The 21,860-nt window shown below is 58.8% G+C and overlaps 1 protein-coding gene across 6 annotated transcripts in view; it reads right to left on the bottom strand.

The window, feature by feature from the left end:
* Window positions 1–7,494: 7,494 nt before the first annotated feature.
* Window positions 7,495–21,860, bottom strand: part of Cep170b (centrosomal protein 170B) — a 25,203-nt gene continuing 10,837 nt past the window's right edge. For 3 of the 6 annotated variants that reach the window (XM_047539115.1, XM_047539114.1, XM_047539116.1), the window contains exons 4-19: window positions 21,274–21,352; window positions 20,767–20,825; window positions 19,568–19,706; window positions 18,333–18,437; window positions 17,739–18,209; window positions 16,785–17,503; window positions 16,383–16,556; window positions 15,825–15,918; window positions 13,951–15,657; window positions 12,557–12,797; window positions 10,775–10,934; window positions 10,298–10,441; window positions 10,122–10,210; window positions 9,705–9,798; window positions 9,554–9,605; window positions 7,495–9,456 (exon numbers count right to left, since the gene is read on the bottom strand). In XM_047539115.1, coding sequence (XP_047395071.1) covers window positions 9,209–9,456; window positions 9,554–9,605; window positions 9,705–9,798; window positions 10,122–10,210; window positions 10,298–10,441; window positions 10,775–10,934; window positions 12,557–12,797; window positions 13,951–15,657; window positions 15,825–15,918; window positions 16,383–16,556; window positions 16,785–17,503; window positions 17,739–18,209; window positions 18,333–18,437; window positions 19,568–19,706; window positions 20,767–20,825; window positions 21,274–21,352 — 4,575 coding nt within the window. In that variant the 3' untranslated portion in view covers window positions 7,495–9,208. The remainder of the gene's footprint in view (window positions 9,457–9,553; window positions 9,606–9,704; window positions 9,799–10,121; window positions 10,211–10,297; window positions 10,442–10,774; window positions 10,935–12,556; window positions 12,798–13,950; window positions 15,658–15,824; window positions 15,919–16,382; window positions 16,557–16,784; window positions 17,504–17,738; window positions 18,210–18,332; window positions 18,438–19,567; window positions 19,707–20,766; window positions 20,826–21,273; window positions 21,353–21,860) is intronic. The other 3 variants (XM_047539118.1, XM_047539117.1, XM_047539119.1) reach the window with 3 other exon arrangements.

Raw genomic sequence — 21,860 nt, 5'->3', positions numbered from 1 at the left:
GTCCCGTCTCTGTCCCGAGTCTTCTCCTCGCCGGTCATCCCACTTTCTATGGTTCCTTCCCCGTCCGAGCCCTGCCCTCTCCTCTCTGCCAGGACTTAGCCGCCCCCTCCGGCTGTCTTGTCTGTGAGCCTGGTCGCCTGGGCCTCCTGGCCAGCTCATCAACCTTGCCACCTGTTCGGAGGCCGCTCCCTGTGTGACTGCAGCCATGATAGGTCGTAAGTGGCGTCTGCAGCTGAGCTGGCTCGTCCCCCTGTGAGGGGACAGTCCTGTGCTGCCACCGTCCCGTGTCTGCACGCTGCTGTCCTGGATATTTCCCACGGTCCCAGGTGGGCGGGTTAGAAGTCAATCCCCGTAAGGTATGTGGGACCCCACCCCACATCACAACTGCTTCGGGAGTCGCGGCGAACTTTCACGTCTCCCAGGCCAGAGAGAAAGCCCAGGGTGGTGCAGAGTGTGCTTGGAACCAGGACTGCGAGACGAAGCGGTACTCATGAACATTTATCACTGAAAGTACTTAGAAAGAAGCAGATTATTTTCAAATTATGTAGTAGGGAGGAAAAAAAGAGTAGGAGCAGAAATATATGAAATGGGAAAGAAATAATACAGCTGAATGTTGAGAAAGACAAGTCTAATCAAGAAAAAAAGCAGGAACACAAAACTTAACATCGATGGAAAGGGAGGTGTAAAAACAACCCTACAGGTGCTAAAAACATATTAAGGTACTACCACAATTGTATGCCAACACATGTGATAGCTTACATAACAGTCTATGCTCCAGAAGGATCCGTGTGCTGCTGAGAAGAAAGTGCATTTCTCATTGATGGATGGAATACTCTATATACGTTCAAGTCTAAATCATTGGTTTTATTATTTAGTCCTATAGTTTCTCTGTTTAGGTTTTGTTTGGAGGATCTATCCAGTGGTGAGAGTGGTGCTTTAAAGTCACCCAGTATTATTGTGTTGTGGTCTGTTTTATTCTTGAAGTTGAGCAGGGTTTATTTGATGTATGTAAATGCTCCCTTGTTTAGGGCATAAATGTTTACAATCATTATGTCTTGCTGATGTATAAATTCCCTTAAGCAATATGAAATGGCCCTTTTTGTACCTTCTAACTAACTTTGATTTGAAGTCCACTTTGATATGAGGATGGAAACCCCTGCTTGTTTATGCAATCCTTATGGGTGATACATTTTTTCGCATCCTTTCAACTTCAGTCTGTGGATTTCTTTGCCTGTGAGGTGATTCTCTTGGAGACAGCATATTGTTGGGTCTTGGTCTTAAATCCAATCTGCCAGTCAGTGTCTTTTGATTGATGAGTTGATTATTATTGAGATAGGATTTATATTCCCAATCATTTGGGTTTATTTCTAGTTTTATTTTGAATTAATTTCTCCTTTGATTGATTATTCCTTAGTGTAGTTTTTCCCTTTGCTGGTATTCACTTTTTTTTTCCCATTTCATCCTCAAAATATTTTGTTGAATGTTCTGTACTGCAGGCTTTTTAGTTGCAGATTCGTTTAACTTTTGTTTATCATGGAAGGTTTTAATTTCATCTTCAAATCTGAAGCTTAATTTTGCTGGATATAGGATTCTTGTTGGCATCCATTTTTTTCAGAGCTTGGTATATGTTATTCCAGGACATCCTAGCTTTGAGGGTCTGGGTTGAGAAATCAGCTGAGATCTGAATTAGTTTTCCCCTATATGTAATCTGACATTTTTCATTTGCAGCCTTTAAAATTCTATCCTTATTCTCTGTCTTAGTCATTCTCATTATAATGTGCCTTGGTGTGGGTCTGCTGTAATTTTGTACATTTGGGGTCCTGAAAGCCTCTTGTAGTTGATTTTCCATTTCATTCTTAGGTTTGGGAAGTTTTCTACTATTATGTCATTGAAAAGATTGTGCATTCCTTTGGTTTGTATCTTCACACCTTCATCTATCCCAATAAACCTTAAGTTTGGTCTTCAGGTTATCCTATATTTCTTGGAAGTTCTGTTCATGTCTCTTAATGTCTTTTCTCCATAGTCAACTTTGTTTTCAAGATTATATATTATGTCTTCATTGCCTGAAAATCTGTCTTCCAAGTGATCTAGTCTGTTGGTGATACTTTCCATTGATTTTAAAAAATATATTTTTTAGATGTTGATAGATCTTTCTTTCATTCATTTATTTACGTGGTGCCGAGACTTGAACCCAGTGCCTCACACATGCCAGGCAAGCGCTCCACCACTGCGCCACAGCCCCGCCCTCCACTGATTTTTTATTTGGTTTATTGATTCCTTCATTTTGAGGATTTCTCCTTGATTCTTTTTCAGAATCTCCATCTCTTTATTGACGTGAAGTTTTACTTCCCGTATTTTCTTTCTGGTTTCACTCCTTACATCATCCTTTACCCTGCAGATCAGTTTGACGTGTACGTTCTAAACTCCTTCTCTGGCATTTCTTCCCCCATGGTGTCGTTAGATTCTGTTATTGAAGTATCTTGGGTTGTTTGGGGTGATTTTTTCCTTTGTTTTTTCATGTTATTCATGTGTCCACCCATCTAGCAGGATGGATCTGAGGCAGCAGAGTTTCTACCCTGTGGACTTGCAGTGCTTGGAAGGTTTCCTGTGCCTCACAGCTTAGGGGATACAAATAGCAACAACCACCAATGCCAACAACATATAGCACTAAACCAAACAGATCCTACTATGACTTCTACAGTGCTGACAGTCACAGGAAACACATGATATGATCAGTTATTACCCACAGTAGAAGCAGTTAAGTTTGTGAAAGGGTTTACGATTTTGAATGGTTGGCCGGGAGAGAACAGAAGTGAGGTAGCATGTGATGATTATGAGGGAGGAGGTGAGAAGATAGAGTGAAAAATTAAAGGAAGAGTGAAAGATAATAATAGAGATTGGCTGTTATCAGAAGAAAAAAGAATCAAGAGAAACAGATAAGGAGAGAAGTATATGTATATGTATGTATATAAGTTAAAAATTATAAAAAGAAAAATAATTCAAAATTGAAATATACTAATCAAAAATTCTAGTCCTCAAAATATTGACCCATGAAAAATAATTGACTTAAAAGTGCTAGAAATGGGAAAGAATATGAAAATGTATAAATGTGCATGAAATTAAGGTCACAATTAAACAGAAAAGAAAAAGCAGAAAAAAAAAGATCTCAATGGTAAGTTAGAGAATTGTGTCCATTGGAGTTCGAAAGATCTCAGCTTCCCTTCTCAGCAGTGTCGGGTGGGTTGCTGGGGTGAGGGGTCCACCTGAGGTGGGGTTAAGTTTAGCTGGGCTCCAGGCTCTTTGCCGGTTGCCAATTTGTCTGGAGGCTTTAAATCAGCTCACCTCCAGGGTTGGGCCATTATTTCTTGGAACATATTTTTCTGAAAAATTTCTCAAAGTTTTTGCATTGAAAAAATGTGGGTCTATTTCTTTCTGGAGATTAGTTGCTTTCATGGATGGTAGATTTTTAATGGCTTCTTCTATTTCATTGCTTAATACTGATCGGTTTAAATTGTGTATGTCCTCCTGGTTCAGTTTGGGGGGGCTTATGTCTCTAGAAATTTGTCAGTGTCTTCGGTAGTTTCTATTTTGTTGGAATACAGATTTTCAAAGTAGCTTCTCATTATGTTCTGTATCTCAGTGGTGTCTGTTGTGATATTTCCTTTTTGTCACGAATTTTAGTAATTTGAGTTTTCTCTCTCCTATTCTTTGTTAGTGTGGCTAAGGGTTTGTCTATTTTGTTTACTTTCTCAAGGAACCAACTTTGTGTTTTGTCAATTTTTTGAATTGTTTCTTTTGCTCCAACTTCATTGATTTCAGCTCTGATTTTAATGATTTCCTGTCTTGTACTACTTTTGCTGTTATTCTGTTCTTCTTTTTCTAGGGCTTTGAGCTGTAATGTTAGGTCATTTAGTTGTTGACTTTTCATTCTTTTCTCCATGTGCTCCATGCAATGAATTTTCCTCTTAGTACCGCTTTCATAGTGTCCCAGAGATTTTGATATGTTGTATCATCGTTCTCATTGACCTCTAAGAATTTTTTTATCTTCTCCCTGATGTTTTTTGTTATCCATGTTTCATTCAATAGTATATTATTTAGTCTCCAGGTGTTGGAGTAATTTCTGTTTTTTATTTTGTCATTGATTTCTATTCTCAGTCCATTATGATCTGATAGAACACAAGGCAGTATCTCTATTTTTTTGCATTTCCTAAGGGCTGCTTTGTGGCATAACATATGGTCTATTTTCGAGAAGGTTCCATGTGCTGCTGAGAAGAAAGTGAATCTGCTCGTTGATGGATGGAATATTCTATATATGTCTGTTAAGTCTAGGTTATTGATTGTGTTATTGAGTTCTAAGGTTTCTTTGTTTGGTTTTTGTTTGGAAGATCTATCTAGTGGTGACAGAGGTGTGTTAAAGTCACCCAGAATTATTGTGTTGTGGTCTATTTGATTCCTGAAATTGAGAAGGATTTGTTTGATGTACAGGGATGCACCATTGTTTGGGGCATAAATATTTACTATTGTTATGTCTTCCTGATTTATGGTTCCCTTAAGCAGTATGAAATGTCCTTCTTTGTCCCTTCTGACTAACTTTGGCTTGAAGTCCACTTTATCTTATATAAGGATGGAAACCCCCGCTTTTTTACTGAGTCCATGTGCATGGTAGGTTTTTTTCCCATCCTTTCACCTTTAGTCTGTGGATGTCTTTTTCTATGAAGTGAGTCTCTTGCAGGCAGTATATTGTTGGGTCTTTCTTTTTAATCCATTCTGCCAATCTATGTCTTTTGATTGATGAGTTTAGGCCATTAACATTCAGGGTTATTATTGAGATATGATTCTGTCCATGATTTCTTACCATCTTCTCTGTTGGGCAACTTTATTTTCAAGATTAAATATTTTGTGTTCATTGTCTAAGGTTCTGTCTTCCAAGTGGTCTAGTCTTTTGGTGATGCTTTCCATTGAGTTTTTTATTTGGTTTATTGTTTCCTTCATTTCAAGGATTTCCATTTTTTTTTTTTTTTGAGAATCTCTATCTCTTTGTTGAAATGATCTTTTGCTTCCTGCACTTGCTCTTTCAGCTTATTGGTATTATCATTCATTGCCTGCATTTGCTCTCTTATCTCATCCTTTGCTTCACGAATCATCTTAATCATGTATAATCTGAAGTCCTTTTCTGACATTTCTTCTAACATACTGTCATTGGATTCTATTAATATAGAATCTAGATTTGTTTGGATCATTTTCTTCCCTTGTTTTTTCATGTTGTTCATGTATCTTCCCCTCTAGCAGTGCAGATCTGGGGTATTGCAGATTTCCTCCTATAGGCTTATAGTGGCCCTATAGGTTTCCAAAACCCTTTCTTTAAAGGGAGATCAATATTAGCAGTGCCCAATTCAGACACTATGCAATCCTAGACCAAATAGCCCCTGACAATGAGCTTCAAGCCTCCAGCAGGCATCTCAGGATGGGATTTGCCCCACCTAAAGATGGGAGATACAGCTTCCAGGATTATCCAAGATGGCCGCTCTGGCTTGGAAATGTGTTGGCAAATGGGGAGCTGCAGCTCAGGGTGTGGCCGTGGTCAGCTGGAGGTCCTGGAGGCAGGATGCAGTTGGTCAGGCAGGGGTCCTGGAGGTCGGGTGTGTTTGGTGTGGTTGTGGGATCCTGGAGGCTGGGTGTAATCAGTCGGTCTGGGGTCCCGGTGATAGGGCGCAGTCAGTTGGTCTGTGGGTCCTGGCGGCAGGGAGCAGTCAGTCGATGTGAGGGCCCCAGAGGCAGGGAGTGATTGGTCGGGCTGAGGGATCCTGGAGATGGGGCTCAAGCAGTCCGTCCAGGGGTCCTATGGGACCTGGCTGTTATCTCAAAATGGCGGTAGCCACGTGTAATCAAACCTGCAGGTACTGTAAGAGTGAACTTCCAGGCAACAGCAGGCAGTTGGTGCTCCATTGGCGGTCGGCAATCAGTTTGCTGATTGTTGTCGGACGATCGGGAGGTGAACCTCATGCATTGGGTGATGGATAGGTGTAAGGCAGGCGATGGACATACGAGAGGCAGGCAAATGGCGGATGATAGGTGCCTGAGAGTGAGCAATCTGCACTCAAAAAACGCGTTGATATGCTGGCAGACTACAGGTGATCACAGCAGACAAATGGGGTAAACAGCAAGGGATCGATAAGCAGCAAAAACTGCCTTACCAAGAAACAGATATCTTCTGCTTGAAACCGGAGTTACGGAGCGACAAGGAACGCAGCCTCCCTCTAGTCCGCCATCTTGGATCCCCCCGATTAGTTGCTTTCAAACAAGAAAATCGGTGGCAGGTACAGTCATGCACATCCCCGTTGGGGGGCTTTTATTCGTTTCTGCAATGAACCGAGACCCACACAGGCTCGGGGCCATGATCTTCCATCTGTCCCTACTGGGGTCTTGCCCTAAACCCACACCCAGCTCCCCAAGAGCATCCCCAACCCGACAGGACTCACACCACTCCTCAGGCTGCCGCCCGCCACCCACCTCTAGGCCAGGTGGTCCAGGAGGCCCAGGAGGCCGAGCTTCATGCCCCTGTGCCCGGTAGCACTGGCCTAGTTCAGGTTCCAGTCTTACCTCCCGATTCCTTTCCTGTACCCCCAAGCCCAAGGCCCAGCTGCACTCCAGGGCGGACCTACCTTGCTCCTGAGGGAGCTCCTTTCATGGAGCCACAGCCCACCTGGCCTCCACCTCCTGCAGCCCCGGTCACTGGGTGGCCTGCTCAGAGACTTCCAGGGGCCTGGTACTCGGCAGGCCTCCAGAAAGGTTTGCTGACTAAAGGGCCCGCGTGGTCCACTTTGACACAGACCTTGGACACCTCCCAATGTGGCCTAGCTTCCTCCTCCATGAGGGTGCCAGGCTGGGGGGCCTGTTCCTGAGTCACTATGGGCGGCTGCCATTGGAGACCTTCATGAAAGTTGGGAGACACACCTGGCTGCCGGGCAGGTGCCAGTGGAGGGGGCAGGCCACGTGGGGCCCACAGCACTCGCTCTATACCAAGGAGCCTGACCACTGCCTTGGCCACCCACCAGGCTCCTCAGCTGCATCTGCACTGAAACCCAACCAGCAGCCACCTGCACCTCAGGGGCCTCCCTGGGATGGAGGTGGTGGGGACAGTGACACCCTCAGGCTTGAAGACCTAGAGCTGCAGGCACTCAGTGAGGTAGTGATGGGGAACAAACTGGGGTGGCAGGGCCCTGGCACCTGCTGCCCTCTTCTGCACAGTTCAGCCAGCGATTGAATGCTGTGTCCCTGGGGGCCAGAATGAAGGGTCTTCCTGCTCAGGAGGAAACTTGCCTGGCTTTCTTGCCTTGGCCGCCACCTGGTGGCAACGCCTCTGAATTGCAGCCTCTCTGGTCTTGGGGGCAAAAGGAATGTTTGAGGCCACCAGGAAACTCGCTGGGCCCCAGGCAGCACCCACCCCAACACCAGGGATGGAGGCGCAGAGCAAGGCACAGACGCTGGTTTGCTGCCACGTGATACAAGAATGATTTATTAGAACAAACTCCATGACAAATCATATAAAAACCATTTTCTGAAAGACATCCACAAGACCACCTGAGAACAATGTACAGAGATACCTCCGAGAAGCCAGGCGAGTAGGTACTAATCCCGGGTCGAAGGCTGGAGGGAAGGAACAAAGGAACGCGATGTGGGGGGCGGGGACACCAATTTGTGCATAAAAAGAATCAGTACAGTGGCGGTGTGGGCGTGGATGAGTCTCGGACAAGGGTGAGCCTCACTGGCTTGTTTCCGGGAACAGGTTGTGGGCAGCTGGGAGGGGCATGCAGGGTGGGCGGCACCTGGGCTGGCCGGACTAGCACCTCCTCCAAATGGACAGCAGGCTCTCGGGGTGGGGGCCAGGCGCGTCCCCTGGCCTCCCTACACACACACATACACACGCGTAAACATCAGGTGGCGGGGCGCAGAGGTGCCAGGGCCCTGCACTGGACTCCACGCCAGCTATCTGTAAACAGCAGGCCTGTCACCCACGGGGCCGGCAGCCACCTCTCCACGGCAAAGGGCCTGCCTGGCTGACCCCGCAGATCCCAGGAGCAGTGTGGGGCACACCACCCTGGGCTGGTCGAGGGGAGGCCCCACGCTACCGCAGCCAGCGGCTCTTTGGCTCAGTGGCTCCAGGAACGGCCACCGCTGCAGCCGAGGAGCACATCCTGGTCACCCGGCCTGCTCCCAGCTGAAAGGGTCCTGAGAAAGCACAATGTTCCTGGCGGTCCCCATCCCCACTGCAGGTCAGGCCACGGGAGCCTGTTGTGGATGACCTACTTAAAGCCACAGCACAGGGGAGGCAGGGGAGGCCAGAGGGGCAGGTCGTCTAGACCACCAAGCCGGGAGCTCCTGGGAACCTGCTTTCCGGCTGCTCTGTCTCGCGCTCACTTCCACCCAGGAGCTGCATGCCCGTGTGCCCACGCCCGGGGCCTCTGGAACCCAGGTCCCTGGCTGGCTGGCCCCTGCGGCTCCCGGGGTGCAGTGGCAGGCAGGCCTGGGCTGGCTCTAACGGTCTCCACGGCCCTGTCCCGGGCCAGGCCCGGCTCCTGCCAGCCCACCCACGCGCAGGAGGGTTCTCTGGGGCAGCCCAGGCTCGGTGGGTTTGGCAGTTGTGTTGGCACCAGGTTCTGCCCACATCTCCAGGGCTGCTCAGCTGCCCAGGCTGCTGGACGGGGACAGGCGGCACCACCAGGGCCTGGGCCCTCCTTCCGGGAGGAGCAGGAACACGCCTGCGCCCCCAGCTCCACATGTGGCACCAACGGGTCCACGGCCCGGCCTCTCTTCCTCTGCCAGCCCTGGGCCGGCACACAGGTGGCAACAGGTCAGTACAGGGCCTCCTGGCGAGGCCAGGCAGGGCCCTTCCAGGCTGAGTGTGGCATCGCGGTCAGCCTGGTGGGACCCCCTGTAATGGCACACACTGCTTTTTTCTTTAAAGCTAATAACAAAACAACAGCGATGGGGTGCGTGTCCTGGACGGCGTGCCCCTGGCAGCGGCCTGTGGGGTGGGGGCTGGATGGGGCTGGGGGCTGGCTGGGCTGAGGAGGGGCGGCCCACGGGGTTATGGCACATGTGGGGTTTTCGCAGAGCCGCCTGAGGTTGGGCGGGGGAGAGGTGGGCGGGCAGGGACAGGACACATGCGCCTGGGAGGCTGGCCCGGGCGCCCCCCCAGGCCTGTGGCCTAGATCAGGAACCTCTCTGCGTCGGGGAGGAAGGCGGGCTCCGGGAGGCCGGGGGGCCCGCAGTTGGCCCGCTGTGGGAAGCTCCTCAGGGGCAGGGCTGGCAGCAAGGTCTCTACTGAGGTGGGTGTAGACGGGATCTGGGCCGCAGGCCGGCTCTTCCCGAGCCCGAGCTGACCCGAGCTGGTGCACGCTCTGCTCCCCGTGAGCAGGTCCAGGTTTCCACTGGGGTCCACGATGGCATTGATCACTGCAGGGTGGGGGTCAAGCAGGGTCAGCTAGAGGCCCTAGTGGCAGATGGCCCGGCGGCTACCCTCCCTGCCTGCCCGGGTCCAGGCCACACGCACCTTCCAGCTGCTTCTGCACTCGCCGCAGTTCCTTCAGGATGGCACTGATTTCCTGGGGGAGGAGTGGGGGATGGAGCAGGACCCCGGGCCAGGCCCGCCCCCGCTAGGCCCAGGGTAGGTGGGCCTTGCCTGCCCCCGCCCCCGGCCTCACCTTGTTAGAGGTCTTCAAGATGGGCACCTCGTTCTCGGCGTTGATCCTGGCCTCCAGGTCCTCCCATGCCCGGCCCGTGTTCTGGAACAGGATCCTCGGGGGGAGGAACAGGAGCAGAATGAGGATGCAGGGGGCAGGGGCGTGACACCCTCCCGGCCCTCCTGCGGTGGCCACGCTCACATCACCCCTTCCTGGGCCCAAGGGGGACACAGAGGCCCAGAGCATTAGCAGGACAGGGCTGCTGGCACGGTGGGACCCATCCTTGTGATGACACGGAGGGACAGGGCAGGAGGAGCAGGCGGGTTCCCGAGCCCAGGGTCCGGGTCCGCGGGGCGGGCGCAGCGTGCGCAGTCAGGCCACGCACCTGGCAGCCCAGCCCACACAGCACGTGGGCACTGCCTGAGGGCCACGACTCACTTCATCTTCTCCGCGAGATGCTCCGTGTTCTCACGGATGGCGTGCGACAGTTGGGACACAGGGTTCAGCATCAGGTTATCGAAGATCACCTGAAGGACCCAGGTGTCCACATGGCCCGCAGTCCCAGTGGCCCTCCACCCTCCTGCCACCAGGTGACCGGCATGGCGAGGCCGTACCTCCTCCCGGTTCCGAGGCCTCGTCCTGTTGGCCAGGGCGTCCTCTCTGCTGGCGTTCATGTTCTGGTCCAAGTCTCGGGAGCTGAGGGAGCCAGGCGGCACCTTCTGGAAGTGGAGGCTGGCCTCTGGGATGCGCTGCACCAGCTGCAGGGGGCAGGGCAGGGTAGCACCGGCTCACCCGGTGGAGGGCGACCCCAGGGTGGACAGAGCGGCCTCTCTGCTGCCCCAGACACGAGTGCGCCTCTGCCTGCTCAGTGCCCCCAACGCCTCTCCTTGGATGGGGCAGCTGCGTTCACAGGTGTGCTGGCCTCCCCAGGCCACGGCCTCCTGGGGCAGGGCTGTAGGGAGTCAGCCCAGAGCGTCTTGCTGCAGCCCGCCGAGCCCAGGGGATGCGGGACTGGGGCGGGACCGCGGCTGCCCTGCCCTGCCCTGGCAACAGGCACTGACCCTGCTGTTGCAGGGCTCACCAGGGCTCACCTCCTCGTGGGCGGAAATGGTTGAGGCAGGGGTGCTGGGCACGTTCCCAAGGGAAGGGCTGCGGGTGGGCCCCGGGGAGCCCAGCGAGTCACCGTCTCCAGCCACGTCGTGGATCTCTTGGGCCAGAATAGCCACATCCTTCACCAGGGTCTGGCTTAGCCTGCAGCAGGCAGGAAAGGCAGCAGGTCTGTGGGGGTCCTCCGGAAGCTCCCGGCATGAGGGAAGAGGGGCAGCCGAAGCCAACAGGCCTGCAGGTGGCCCCTACCCGCAGGTGTGCTTCCTGCAGGCCCAGCGGGACTCTGCCATGTGGAAGCAGCACTGGATGAGGGGCCCCCACTCTGGCCCCATGCCACGTCCAGCACAGGAATGGGCCAGAGCCCCGCGAGGAGGGTCCACTCACCACTGCCACAAGGGTGGGCAGTCCGACCAGAGGAGGGCAGTACCCCTGGCCCTGGGCAGGACTCCCCTCCCCCTCCTCCCGCCCACAGGACTGGGTGTGGTGGCTGCTGGGTGTGGGTGCGACCCAGCCACAGACTGTGGGGCACAGGCACCCACCCCTGTGGGCAGGAAAGCTGGGGTGGGGAAGGGGTGGATCATCATGGCCACTAGGACCTGGGGTTCCTAACTCCCTGGGTCAGAGCTGGGCGAGGGTGGGAAGCAGACCCAGAGAGGCCAGGGCCTTCCCACGGGCAGTGGCCACAGGAGCAGGGCACTCCCCTGCGCCCTGGAAGGGCAACAGGCATGTCCCAGCAAGGCACCCAGGCACAGAAGAGGGAGACCAGCCGCCCACAGGCCTTCCTGGGTCCACCCCTGCCGGCCCATGGAGACCAAGTCTGCTCCCGTTGTCCCAGGGCCTCGACCCCCTGCCTCTCCCTGACCAGCAGCTCCTCTGCCCTCTGTCCCCCAGCTGGGCTGTCTGAGCAGCCTCCCATGCTGCCCCCCAGGTCTAGGGTCCCTCAGTGGTCCAGCCCCCCACGTTATAGGAAACTCGGAAGGACGTCCCTCTGACATGAGGTGACATGCCCTGCTTTGGGCCCATGCTGCCACCCATGGGTGCCTCTCTGCCCAGGGGCACACTGGCGCTCAGGGGCTCCTCGGCGTTCTTTCTCAGTCCTGTGGGGCCTGGGGACCCCCCCGCCTGTGCCTCCCACGCATGCTGTGCTCCGTCCAGGGCCCACACCTACCTTCTGGGTGGCCAGACAGCCCCCAAGCTCGGCTCAGGTGGCATCACCCGGCCACACCTCGGCACCCAAGGGACAGCTCTGCCCCAGCCCTCCTTTCTCCACCAGGCCCCCACACGAACACCCACCATGGCCTCAGCTGCCACTCCCCCATCTTTATGTGGGCCACCTGCCTCTGACCTGAGGGCCACCTGCTCTGACCACCTTCTGGGTACCTCAGGGGCTCTCCAGCTGAGCATCCTCAACAAAACATGTGGCATCCAGCTGTGTCCAGGACTCCACCTGCCCCTGCCTGGACCTTTCGGGCCCTGCCTTTGTGGCACTGACCACTGTTCAGGGGAGATCACTCTCACGCCACTCATCTCCCTAACCGCTTCTACCCCATCTTCTGGCCCAGATATGGACAGCTGCCAATGACCACGTGAGGAAGTCATTTCCAACAAAGCACTGGGGCACCCTCCTTATTCCTGGGGTCCCTGATCCACACGGGCAGATCCCCACTCACCTGCCACCCACCCACCCAAGTCTTCTCCAAGCCTACCTGGGGCCGGAGTAGAGCCCCCGGCCCAGCCCCTGCCCCAGGATGCTCTTGGCCGCTTACCTGGCAATCTCGGCGATCTCTGCCGTCTGCACAATGAAGCCATAAGGATCAGGCTCCTCCTCGTCATCGGTGTCCCGGAGGCCAGGGGCCCGGGAGCGGGAACGGCCAGAGCTGGCAGCCCGGGGGGTCTGCGTGGCTGTTGAGGCATGGGAGCGTGTGTGTTTGGGGGAGCCGTGGTGGGAGCCGTACTCCTCCTCGGAGGTGGACGTGTGATCCGAGCCCTGCTGCCGGCGACGCGTGTCTGGGGCGAGCGGATTGGTTCAGAAGCAAGAACAGAACACAGCGAGCTCAGCACCCATGCATCCCCCTGGGCCCTTGAGTCCCCGGACTGCAGGGTGGGCTGTTTACAGCTGGCGCCCATAGCCAGAAGCTGTGGGGACCACAGGCCGCCACCTGCCCAGAGAACATGTGGGCCAAGTGGCCAGGTACTCCCAGGCCCACCACAGTGACCTGGGTGTGGCCTGTGCCTGATGAGATGGGAATCAGCAAGGAACGGCGCTGAGCGACATGAAGATGGGTGGCCCTCCCAGGTGCAGACCCCGGCAGGGTCCTGGACTCCTTACCAGCCCTGCTCTGAGGCCCTAAAGCAGCTTCCAACAGCAACGGCTCCGTGGCTGAGGGCTGGGGGCCGGCATGCCTGAGCGGCACAGGGGAGTGACAGTGGGTTCCACCAAGCAAACGCCCTGCCCATCTCCTGCCCAGTGGGCCCAGCAGGCAGGGAGGCGGGAGGTGGAGGCAGGAGGGCCAGCCCAGGGCAGAGCAGGTGCAGCCAGGGCAAGGGGCAGAGCCGCAGCTCCTGAGCCTCCAAGCAATCCACTGGGGGTGAGCGCAGCAGCCCTGGCAGGTCAGGAGAGGGCAGGTTGCGTGCTTGAGGACATCGCCAGGGTGGGTGGGCACAGCTCTGTGGCCACAGTTGCCCACCCCTCCTCGCTGCACACACGGGCCTCAGGGTGCAGGGCTGGCCTCCCCGCTGAGGGGTCTGTGGGCTCGGAAGGGTGTCAGGGAGGCTCCCTCTGCACGGGCACAGGCATACACAGTGCCCCTGACCTGGTCACGCCACAGTGCGTGAGGGGCACGGAGCGGCAGGCGCGCCCTCCCCAGGTCCCCAGGCCCTGAAGCTGGTGGTTCAGGGGTCATCAGAATTGGAGTATAAGCAGAGTGGCAGGGCCAGGCCCTGGGCCCAGTGGGGAGACAGGACGCGTCCCTCCACCCTGGGGAGGGTCCTGAGCACCTGCCCGCACAGGGACAGCCAGCACTTGCGTGTGACTCTGCAACACAGCCATCCAGCTCTGGGAGCAAGGGCTTCTCTGGGCTGCCACTCGGCTGATGTGGGGAGGCCCCTCCGGCCTGCTGGTGGCCACCTCCCACCTGCCAGCCCATCACCCCACACTCACTGGAAGAGTATCTGGCGCTGCCTGGGCGGGCCCTGCTGAAGGGCTGGCGGGAGCCCGCGGCAGGGGTGGCCGTGGCAACGGCGGCCTTCCTGGTGGCAGCTCGGGCTTCGGCCACGGTGGGCTTGCGGCTGGCCGAGGACAGCTCGACACTGCGGCCAGAGAAGCCAGTGCGGGCGGGGGCTGTCTCAGAGTCGCTGGGCCCTGTGAAGGAGCCTGCCCGCTTCCGGGGCATGGCCAGGATGTCCAAGCGTGACGGCTTCTTGGCCTGCTCGGGAGCTGGCCGGCCTGCTGGCTCAGGGTTGGCCAGAGGCCCCCGTTCGCCGTCCACAGTCTCAGTGTCTGAGGCATCCCCCAGTCGGGCCCGTCTCAGGCGGGAGGCCCGAGTGGGCCTGGGGGTGGACAGGCTGTTGGAGCGGGTCAGCGCCTGCTGCACCTTCTGGGCACTGGTGGACCCTCGGCTCTGCTCATCCCGGGCAGCAGGAGATGGTGGGGGGGCCACTGGTTTCCGGCGAGGCCCTGGCCGCCCTGCCCCAGTGGCCTCAGGAGTCTCGCGGTTGGAGATGACCGAGTCTGAGCTGGGCGGGTGGGTGAGGCCAGGGCCCCAATCATCATCGGGCCAGTCCAGGGACCCTCGGGGCCCAGGGCCACGCCGTGCGGCCGGGCGCTGCGCGGGCTCCCCAGGGCCCAGCTCTGCTGCTGGCAGGTGCTGCTGCTTCTCCATCAGCTGCTCCCGGGTGCTGCTCTGGGCGGCACCCCCGGGGTCTGGCACAGTTGGTGGGGAAGGAAGCTTCTCTTGTCGCCCCCGGGGCTGCAGGGTGGTTGGGCTGGGTCCATTCTTGCCACTGAGCAGGCTGACGGTACTGGCCGTGTCCACATCTGAGTCCCCAGACAGGGAGTCCTCTGGTTGCCTGGGGGTGCTGCCCCCCTCGCCCTCTTCATCTGCAGACTTGGAGAGCAGTCGCGCCTCCAGGGCTGCCAGGGCTGTCTCGGTCTCCTTCAGGATCAGACGGGTGTCCTGAGAGTGGCCGTCCATGCGCGAGGCCCGGGCTGCAGCCAGGTCCTGCAGGAGGGGGTGACTGGAGATGTGTGGGAGCTTGCCGGGCACAGGGGAGCTGCTGGCTGGCTCCCTGGTGAAGCTCTCTTGCCGCACGAAGGCCACAGCCTCCTTGGGTGGGGGTGGGCAGGGGCTGCTGGGTGCTGGGGACCGCCCGGGTCGCAGCTGGATGACCATCCTCCCGCTGGTGCTGACGTGCAGGCCGTCACTTGCCGCCTGCCCAGGGTCCTCCACTTCCCCAGGAGCCACGCTCGGTTTCTTGGAGAAAGCAGCCTCCCTGTGCTGGTCTCCGATGAAGAAAGACGTAGGGGCCAGCTCTCCAGGGGTCCTGGGTGAGCGCCTCCCCCTGGCCCAGGCTGGTCCCTCTTGGGGGCTCCTGTGCCTCTCCTCCAGCAGCTCTGGGCCCAGCTCCGGGCCCCGGCCCCCATCTGACCCACTGGCATCACTGAGGCTGTCGGGGTCCAGGTCCTCCTGGCCTACGTGGCAGCTGGCCGGCTCGCTGCCCAGGTCTGGCGGCCCGGGCCCACTTCTTCTGGCAGCCTCAGGGCCTGCAGGACTGGCAGCTCTGTCGCCAGGTAGCCGAGGGAGCAGTCGCCGTGTGCGCACAGGCAGGGGCCCCTCCGCCTCTCCGGCTCTGGGCCCGGGGCCATCTTCTGCAAAGACCAGGACGGCCCAGTCAGAGAAGCCGCAGGTCTGCAGCCCCACAAGTCTGCGGCCCGACCTTCTCCAGGTCCAGGGTGGGCAAGCTAGGAATGTGGTCAGTGGCCTGAGGTCGGCCTGGCCTGGCCTCCACCCCCATGGCCTCCCTGGGGTCACGTACCTGCCAGACCTGGGTCTGAGTAGCTGTCGGCCAGGCTGGCCCAGCGGGACACCCACTTCTGACCCCCAGGGGAACCTGGAACCAGGAGGCCCTGCTGAGAGAAGGGCAGAAGTATGTGTCCACAGCATGGGCAGCACACAACTGCAGGCCAGGGGCCAGATGGGTGTCCATACGTGCTACCTGTACTTGCCATACACACCCCCATGTGCAAACAGCAAGGTGACCCCCACCAGCCCCATGGCCTCACCTGGGCCTGTGTGAATCCAGTGTGAACACCTACTGGCCAAGCTCTGCCATAGGGCCCCGATCAGGGACTCAGGGCTCAGCTCTGGTCAGCAGCTGTGGCTGTGCCCTGACCCTTGGCTCCACCAGCCCAGTCTAGGACAGCACATGACTGGTACCCAACTCAGCTTGGCCTCAGCACCTGGACCTGAGCCCTCCATGCCACAGCCCGTTCACCCGCCACAGGACCCTACTTTTGGGGAAGGCCAGCCACAAGATCAGAGGTCTGTTGAACTGGGGCCCCAGGCCCTCTTCCGGGGCCACCTGGGCCTGTACCTGGTGCTCCACCTGGGGTGCCAAGCCTGGTGGCCTGGAGGCAAACTCCTGCAGCAAGGCCATGCGCTGGGCCACGCCCCCATCACTGGCCTCGTCTCTGTCCCCTTTGATGACTGGGCGAAAGGTGGCTGCCGACACCCTGGAGAGTTCAGGAGACTCAAATACCCCAAACACCTGCAAAGGAGGAGACAGCACAGAGGTCAGAGGTGCCTGGCCTCCACTCCTGCTGGGGTGGACACAGCAGGACACAGCTGGACATGTCAAGAGGGAGACGGGTACAGCTCTGACTGGGTAAGAGGCTGAGCAGGGTAGGCCTGTGTACAGGGCCTCCTCGGGACCCCCACCCAGCTGGACCAGGTCCGGGAGCTAGAGGGGCTGGGCAGACCACGGAGACCCCGGCACCTGGTCGATCATCTTTCGGGCCTCCTCCACCTCCCTGTCCTGCGCCTCCGTCTCGATGGTGTAGGTGCCTGCGTCGCTGAGGCTGTCTTCCTCCTCCTGTCTGCGCGCCTTGGTGAGCTGGGGGTCTGAGGGTGCTGGCGGGGGTGTTGGGGGGCCAACGGGGCTGGTCCCACGGGGTGTCAGGGGGGCAGGCAGCGCTGGGGGTGCCTTCTCAGGGACGGGCCTGGCGGCCGGGGAGCTCTCCCGCAGACACTGGGCCATGAAGTCCTGCGCCAGGCGGGAGCGGCGCCCCACGCTGCCGAAGGGACGGGCAGGGGCCCGGGGGGCGGGTGAGGTGCTGCCCAGCCGCTCCTCTGTCTTCTCCCGCTTGAGCGAGCTGGCCCTCTGCGGCCCCGGGCCGCCGCCTGCCGCGCGGGTTGGAGCCCCCGGGCGCTCCCGCTCCCTGTCGTTGGCGCCTGGGCCACGGCGCTTGTCCGGCTTGGGCTCGCCCGCGGGGGTGTGCGTGAAGGACTGAGAGCGCTTCTTGCGGGGCGTGTCCTCGTCGAAGAACTCGATGACGAAGGCCTGCTGGTTGTGCAGCAGCTCCTGGGGGTCCCGCTTGATCTGCCTCTGCAGCCGCACCTGTTCCCCGGGGACCTCGGGGGTGGCCCCGGCCCCTGCGGCCGCCTTGCCCAAGGGGTCCTCTGAGTCGCTCTGTGTGCCGTCCTCATGCTTGTGGCCTGAGGGGACCCCAACCCATCCGGAGACAGCACTCAGCACGGGCCCCCTGCCATCATGCGGTCTCCCGTGGGGAAGGGTGTGGCCCCCCACACAGCCGAGGTGGCAGCCGGGAGACTGGACACTGCCCTCACAGGTGGGCCCGGCAATTCCTCCATGGAACCGCCCAAGCTGCCGGGCCTGCGCCAGCGTGGTGCACATGCAGCCGGCACGGCCGTCCCCCCGGGGGGCACTCACCCTTCAGGGTGCGGGTGTGGATGGGTAGGTCGCTCTTGGTGCTGTGGCCGTCCTCCCCGGGGCCGGCCCGGCGCAGCAGGCTGGGGTCGTTCTGCACCAGCCAGTCGGCCACTTTGGTCTCGGCCGAGACGGTGTCCACAGGCGTGGCCTCCTTGCCGGGGGGCCTGCGCTGCCGCAGGGAGAACTTGGTGATGTGGTCCTTGATCTTCAGCTTGCCTGGGCTGCCGTCATCGAACTCGATGGTGAAGGAGGCGTGGCTCTGCACCACGGGGGCCGGCCCCCCGCCCGCCTCCTCCTCCTTGGTGGGCACCTCATGCACCGGGGGCTCCGGGGGCCGCGTGGGCTGTGGGGCCTCCTTCGTGGGGATCTCGAAGTAGCTGGGCTCCCGCCGGAGCGCGCAGCCCTGCAGCCCCACCGGGGTGCGGACGCCGTCCAGCTCTCCATCCCGCTGAGCCGCCTCCCTGGGACGCTCTGGGGGGAAGTGTCCTCAGGCCAGGCCTCGGGCGGCCACCCTCTGCCACCAGGCTCCTCTCCCAGGCAAGGGCAGCGCAGGCCCGGCACCCCCCGCCCTCGAGCCCCGGGCGCGAGGCCCACCTGGGAAGGCTTCCTCCTGGCGCCGGTCCTCAGGCGCTGGCGTGCTGTCGTCCTCGCCCCACCAGGAGGGCTGCCCGTAGAGGGGTGTGCGGTAGGCCACCGCCTCTGTGGGGAGGGAGTGGAGCGCTCGGGCCCAGGGCCAGGCTCCGAAGACCCTGGCCCACTGCTGACCGCTCGGAGCCAGTTTCCGCACGCCTGCTGGCCCCAGAGATCCGTCCCACCTCCCAAGACCACTCCACCTGTCGGCACAGTGGCCGTGAGGCACAGAGGGTCTGGAGGCCAGGCCAGCAGTCAAGAGCCACGTGCTCCCGTGGAAGGCACTTCCTGGGCGCAGCCCCGTCTGGGACCTTCCCTGACCCGGCGCAGCGGTGGGTGTCTGCTGCAGGGCAGCCCCGTCCTTGCTGTTGGCCCTGGGACCCTCTTCTGCCCCTCAGTGTGCTGTGTCTGCTCTGCTGGGGCTGAGCACCTGTCCTGCCGCTGCTGCACCTGCTAACCTTGGGGACCGCTCCCGACCACTGTCACCAGCTGTGTGCATTCACAGGCTGGACCCGACAGGTGCTCCAGGAAGCTCAGATGACTTTCTGGAAACCTTCCCAGTTCCGAAAGACAGGCTTGGGCTGGGCTCCAGAAAGCAGTGTGCCCGGGGTGCTCTGCCCCGCAGACGTGCAGGTGAGGCTCAGGGGCAGGAACTCGGAGTCCCTGGACACACCCCTGTCCACCTCAAACTGCCCCCCATGCCCAGCCAGGAGCTCTCATGCCTCCCAGGGCTACGCGCCCTGTGCCCACCCAGAGCTGGGTGGCAGCTGTCCCCACCCAACACACAGCCAGGTTTGGGGACATCCACCCAGCCTCCAGTTCTGGTTCAGTCGGGTCCACACACCTGATGCTCAGCCTCCCCACCCACACCTCCTGCCTCTGACCTGCTCCAGACCACAAGGGCGGCCAGCTGGTGGCCACCAACTGTGGGCCCGAGGGATGTGAGTGTGTACAGGGTGAGGGGGGCGGTGTTCGAGCTGGGTGCAGGGTCACGCAGGGAGGGCAGGAGGTACATTTCGGGGGAGATGGGGTAGAGTGGGGAGGGACCATGGGAGAGGGTCATGGTGGGAGGACAGTCACCAGATGGAGGGCACACTGGGGGGATGGGACCGGTGAGGGAGAGGGTGCATGGTGGGGACATGATGGTGGCCCTGTGTGACACCCCACACGGACATAGTCATCACCAGCCTGAGGCCTACCTGCTCCGGGTCTCCGGTCCCCCTTCTCAGGCCTGGGATGCAAGGACTCACAGTAGGGCGTGTGCTCGGGCAGTACCTCTCCTTTCTTGGGTGCTGGGCCTTTGACGCTCACCTGAAGCTGGCTGGTGTACTTCTCGTGCTATGGGCAGGCCAGCAGGGGTGAGGGGTGGGCACCAGCCCTGGGATACACCCACCTAGGGCAGACCCAGCCTCTCCCTCACACTTGGACAGAGCATGACCTACACTGGTCAGCAGCTCAGGATCCAAGGCCTCAGACCACAGAGCTTCCAGGGGCAGCTGGGGCTTGCTCTGATGGGGAGGCAGCAGGCAGGGACACCAGTAGGAAAGCCTGGACACCGCCACCTCCAGCCCCCACTGGACACAGGGTGGCAGGGTTGGAAGCGCAGGGGCCCTCAGGGTTGGGAAGCAGAGCGGCCTGTATACTGAGATGGCCCACAGGCCCTGCTGCTCTGGCTGTGTGACCCTATGCTGCCCAGTCGTTTGAAAAATAGGCTGAGGATGGTCCACCCTCCATAGGGCTCCTGGTTCTCACGCACCTGTGCCCAGGCAGACAAGCAAGGGGAGAGGAGACACCCTGCCTGCTGTGGCTGCCCAGTTCCCAGGGGCTCTGTAGGAGTGGCCCCAGCACACGAGGGCACCATCCTCGCAGGTGCTCCTGGGCCTCCACACGCCTCCCCCTGCCCTCCTGCTCCTGGCCTCAACAACACCTTCCTCATACCCAAGATGCAGGTGGGCCCGCCACAGGGGTCCCGCTCCTTGTCCTCCTGTGGTGTACTCTGTTCCCAGCGAGACCTCAGCAGCCCCTTCCTGGGCTCTTGGCCACCTCACCTGAACTGTCTGTCCTCTGAGCCACAGAGCCAGACCTCACAGGGGCCCACAGCCTCAATCCCTGTGGTGGTCCTGAGCTCCAGGGGGCCGACGGCTCAGCCCTGCCCTCTGTTCCCTCTCCAGGTGCCCCCCAGCTGTCACCACTTGAGCCTGGAGGGTAATGACTACTTTCCCCACCTGCCAGACTGGGCTACCTGGCAGGGTGGGACAGGGCAGGCTGATTAATGGTACCAATAGCCAGGATCTGGCCCTGGGGAGTGTAGGCCAGGGAGACAAGGCAGAGGAGCAGAGACGGGGTGATGGGGCTAAGCCCTCATGGCCACAGATTCCAGGGCTGGCCTGGCACTGACCTTGAGTGCCTCCTCGGGAACACGGTGCTGCACACGCTCCAGCACGTACATGTTAGAATGTGGACTTGCATTAAGGAGAACACGGAGCAGACAGAACTGGGTGGACCTGCACCCAGAGCATGGGGGTCAGTATGGGAATCCATGCCCAGGGCCTGTGAGCCAACTCAAGCCCAAGTCAGGGGTCCCTGAGAGGGAGCCCAGCCATGCCACCACATGCTCAGAGCACAGGACAGCCAGCCTGAACGACTCAGGGTCAAGCCAGGACCCTTGATCCCCAGCCCTATGTGACCTTGGGCTGATCAGGTAGGCTGGCAGTAGGCCTTGAGGGGGGTTCCCTGGTTACCCACCAGGAGGTGGAGCCCAGCCGTGGGCACAGTGTTCTCGAGTCCTGAGGGTTCCAGCTATGAATGCTGAGGCCCCTACTCTGCCTCCAGCACAAAAGAGAACTGTGGTCCTGGGTCCTGAAGGAGAAGCCCACAGGAGGGGAGCTTCTCAGGGAAAGGATATCGTAGCCAAAGCGGATGACATCATTGAGCTTCAGTGTGATATACTTCTGGTCTGGGATGCGCACATCATTCACAAATGTCTGTGGAGGAACAGCGGGCAGTGCTCTGAGCTGTGGGGTCGGCCAGGGACGGCTGCCAAGGCTATGCAGACCCTCCCTGCTGACCTCAAGGTGCCACAGCTCTGTGGACATTACAGCTCCCTTGGGGGGTTGGCCTTCCAGGGCCCAGGAGTGCAGACCGGGTCAGCAGCCCCAGGGGCCCTGTCAAGCCCACGCAGGTAACAGAGGGCCACCTGCCCTATATAGGTGGGCTGCCCCATCTGATGGGTGGGCTGAGGCAGGAGGAGGCTCGAGGCAGACCCCAGCAGGGCCTGAGGCCCCCTTGCTGGCAGCATCTTGAGGAGCTGGGAGGGTGGCACCCCGTGCTTGTAGGAGGTTCACAGTGTAGTTAGGCCCCCTGAGGACACAGTGGGACCCCCCACTCACAACTGCATGGATGGGAAAAGGATGGAGCCTGATGACTTGTTTTCTTATTGAAATACATCCCATGTCCATCAAAATACAGACTGGAGAGGTCCATATAGGAACC

This window comes from Sciurus carolinensis, chromosome 2, assembly GCF_902686445.1.
Source record: "Sciurus carolinensis chromosome 2, mSciCar1.2, whole genome shotgun sequence".
Classification (NCBI taxonomy): domain Eukaryota; kingdom Metazoa; phylum Chordata; class Mammalia; order Rodentia; family Sciuridae; genus Sciurus; species Sciurus carolinensis.
Note: the sequence above shows the minus strand (reverse complement) of the source record. Positions and strands in the feature narration are given on the sequence as shown.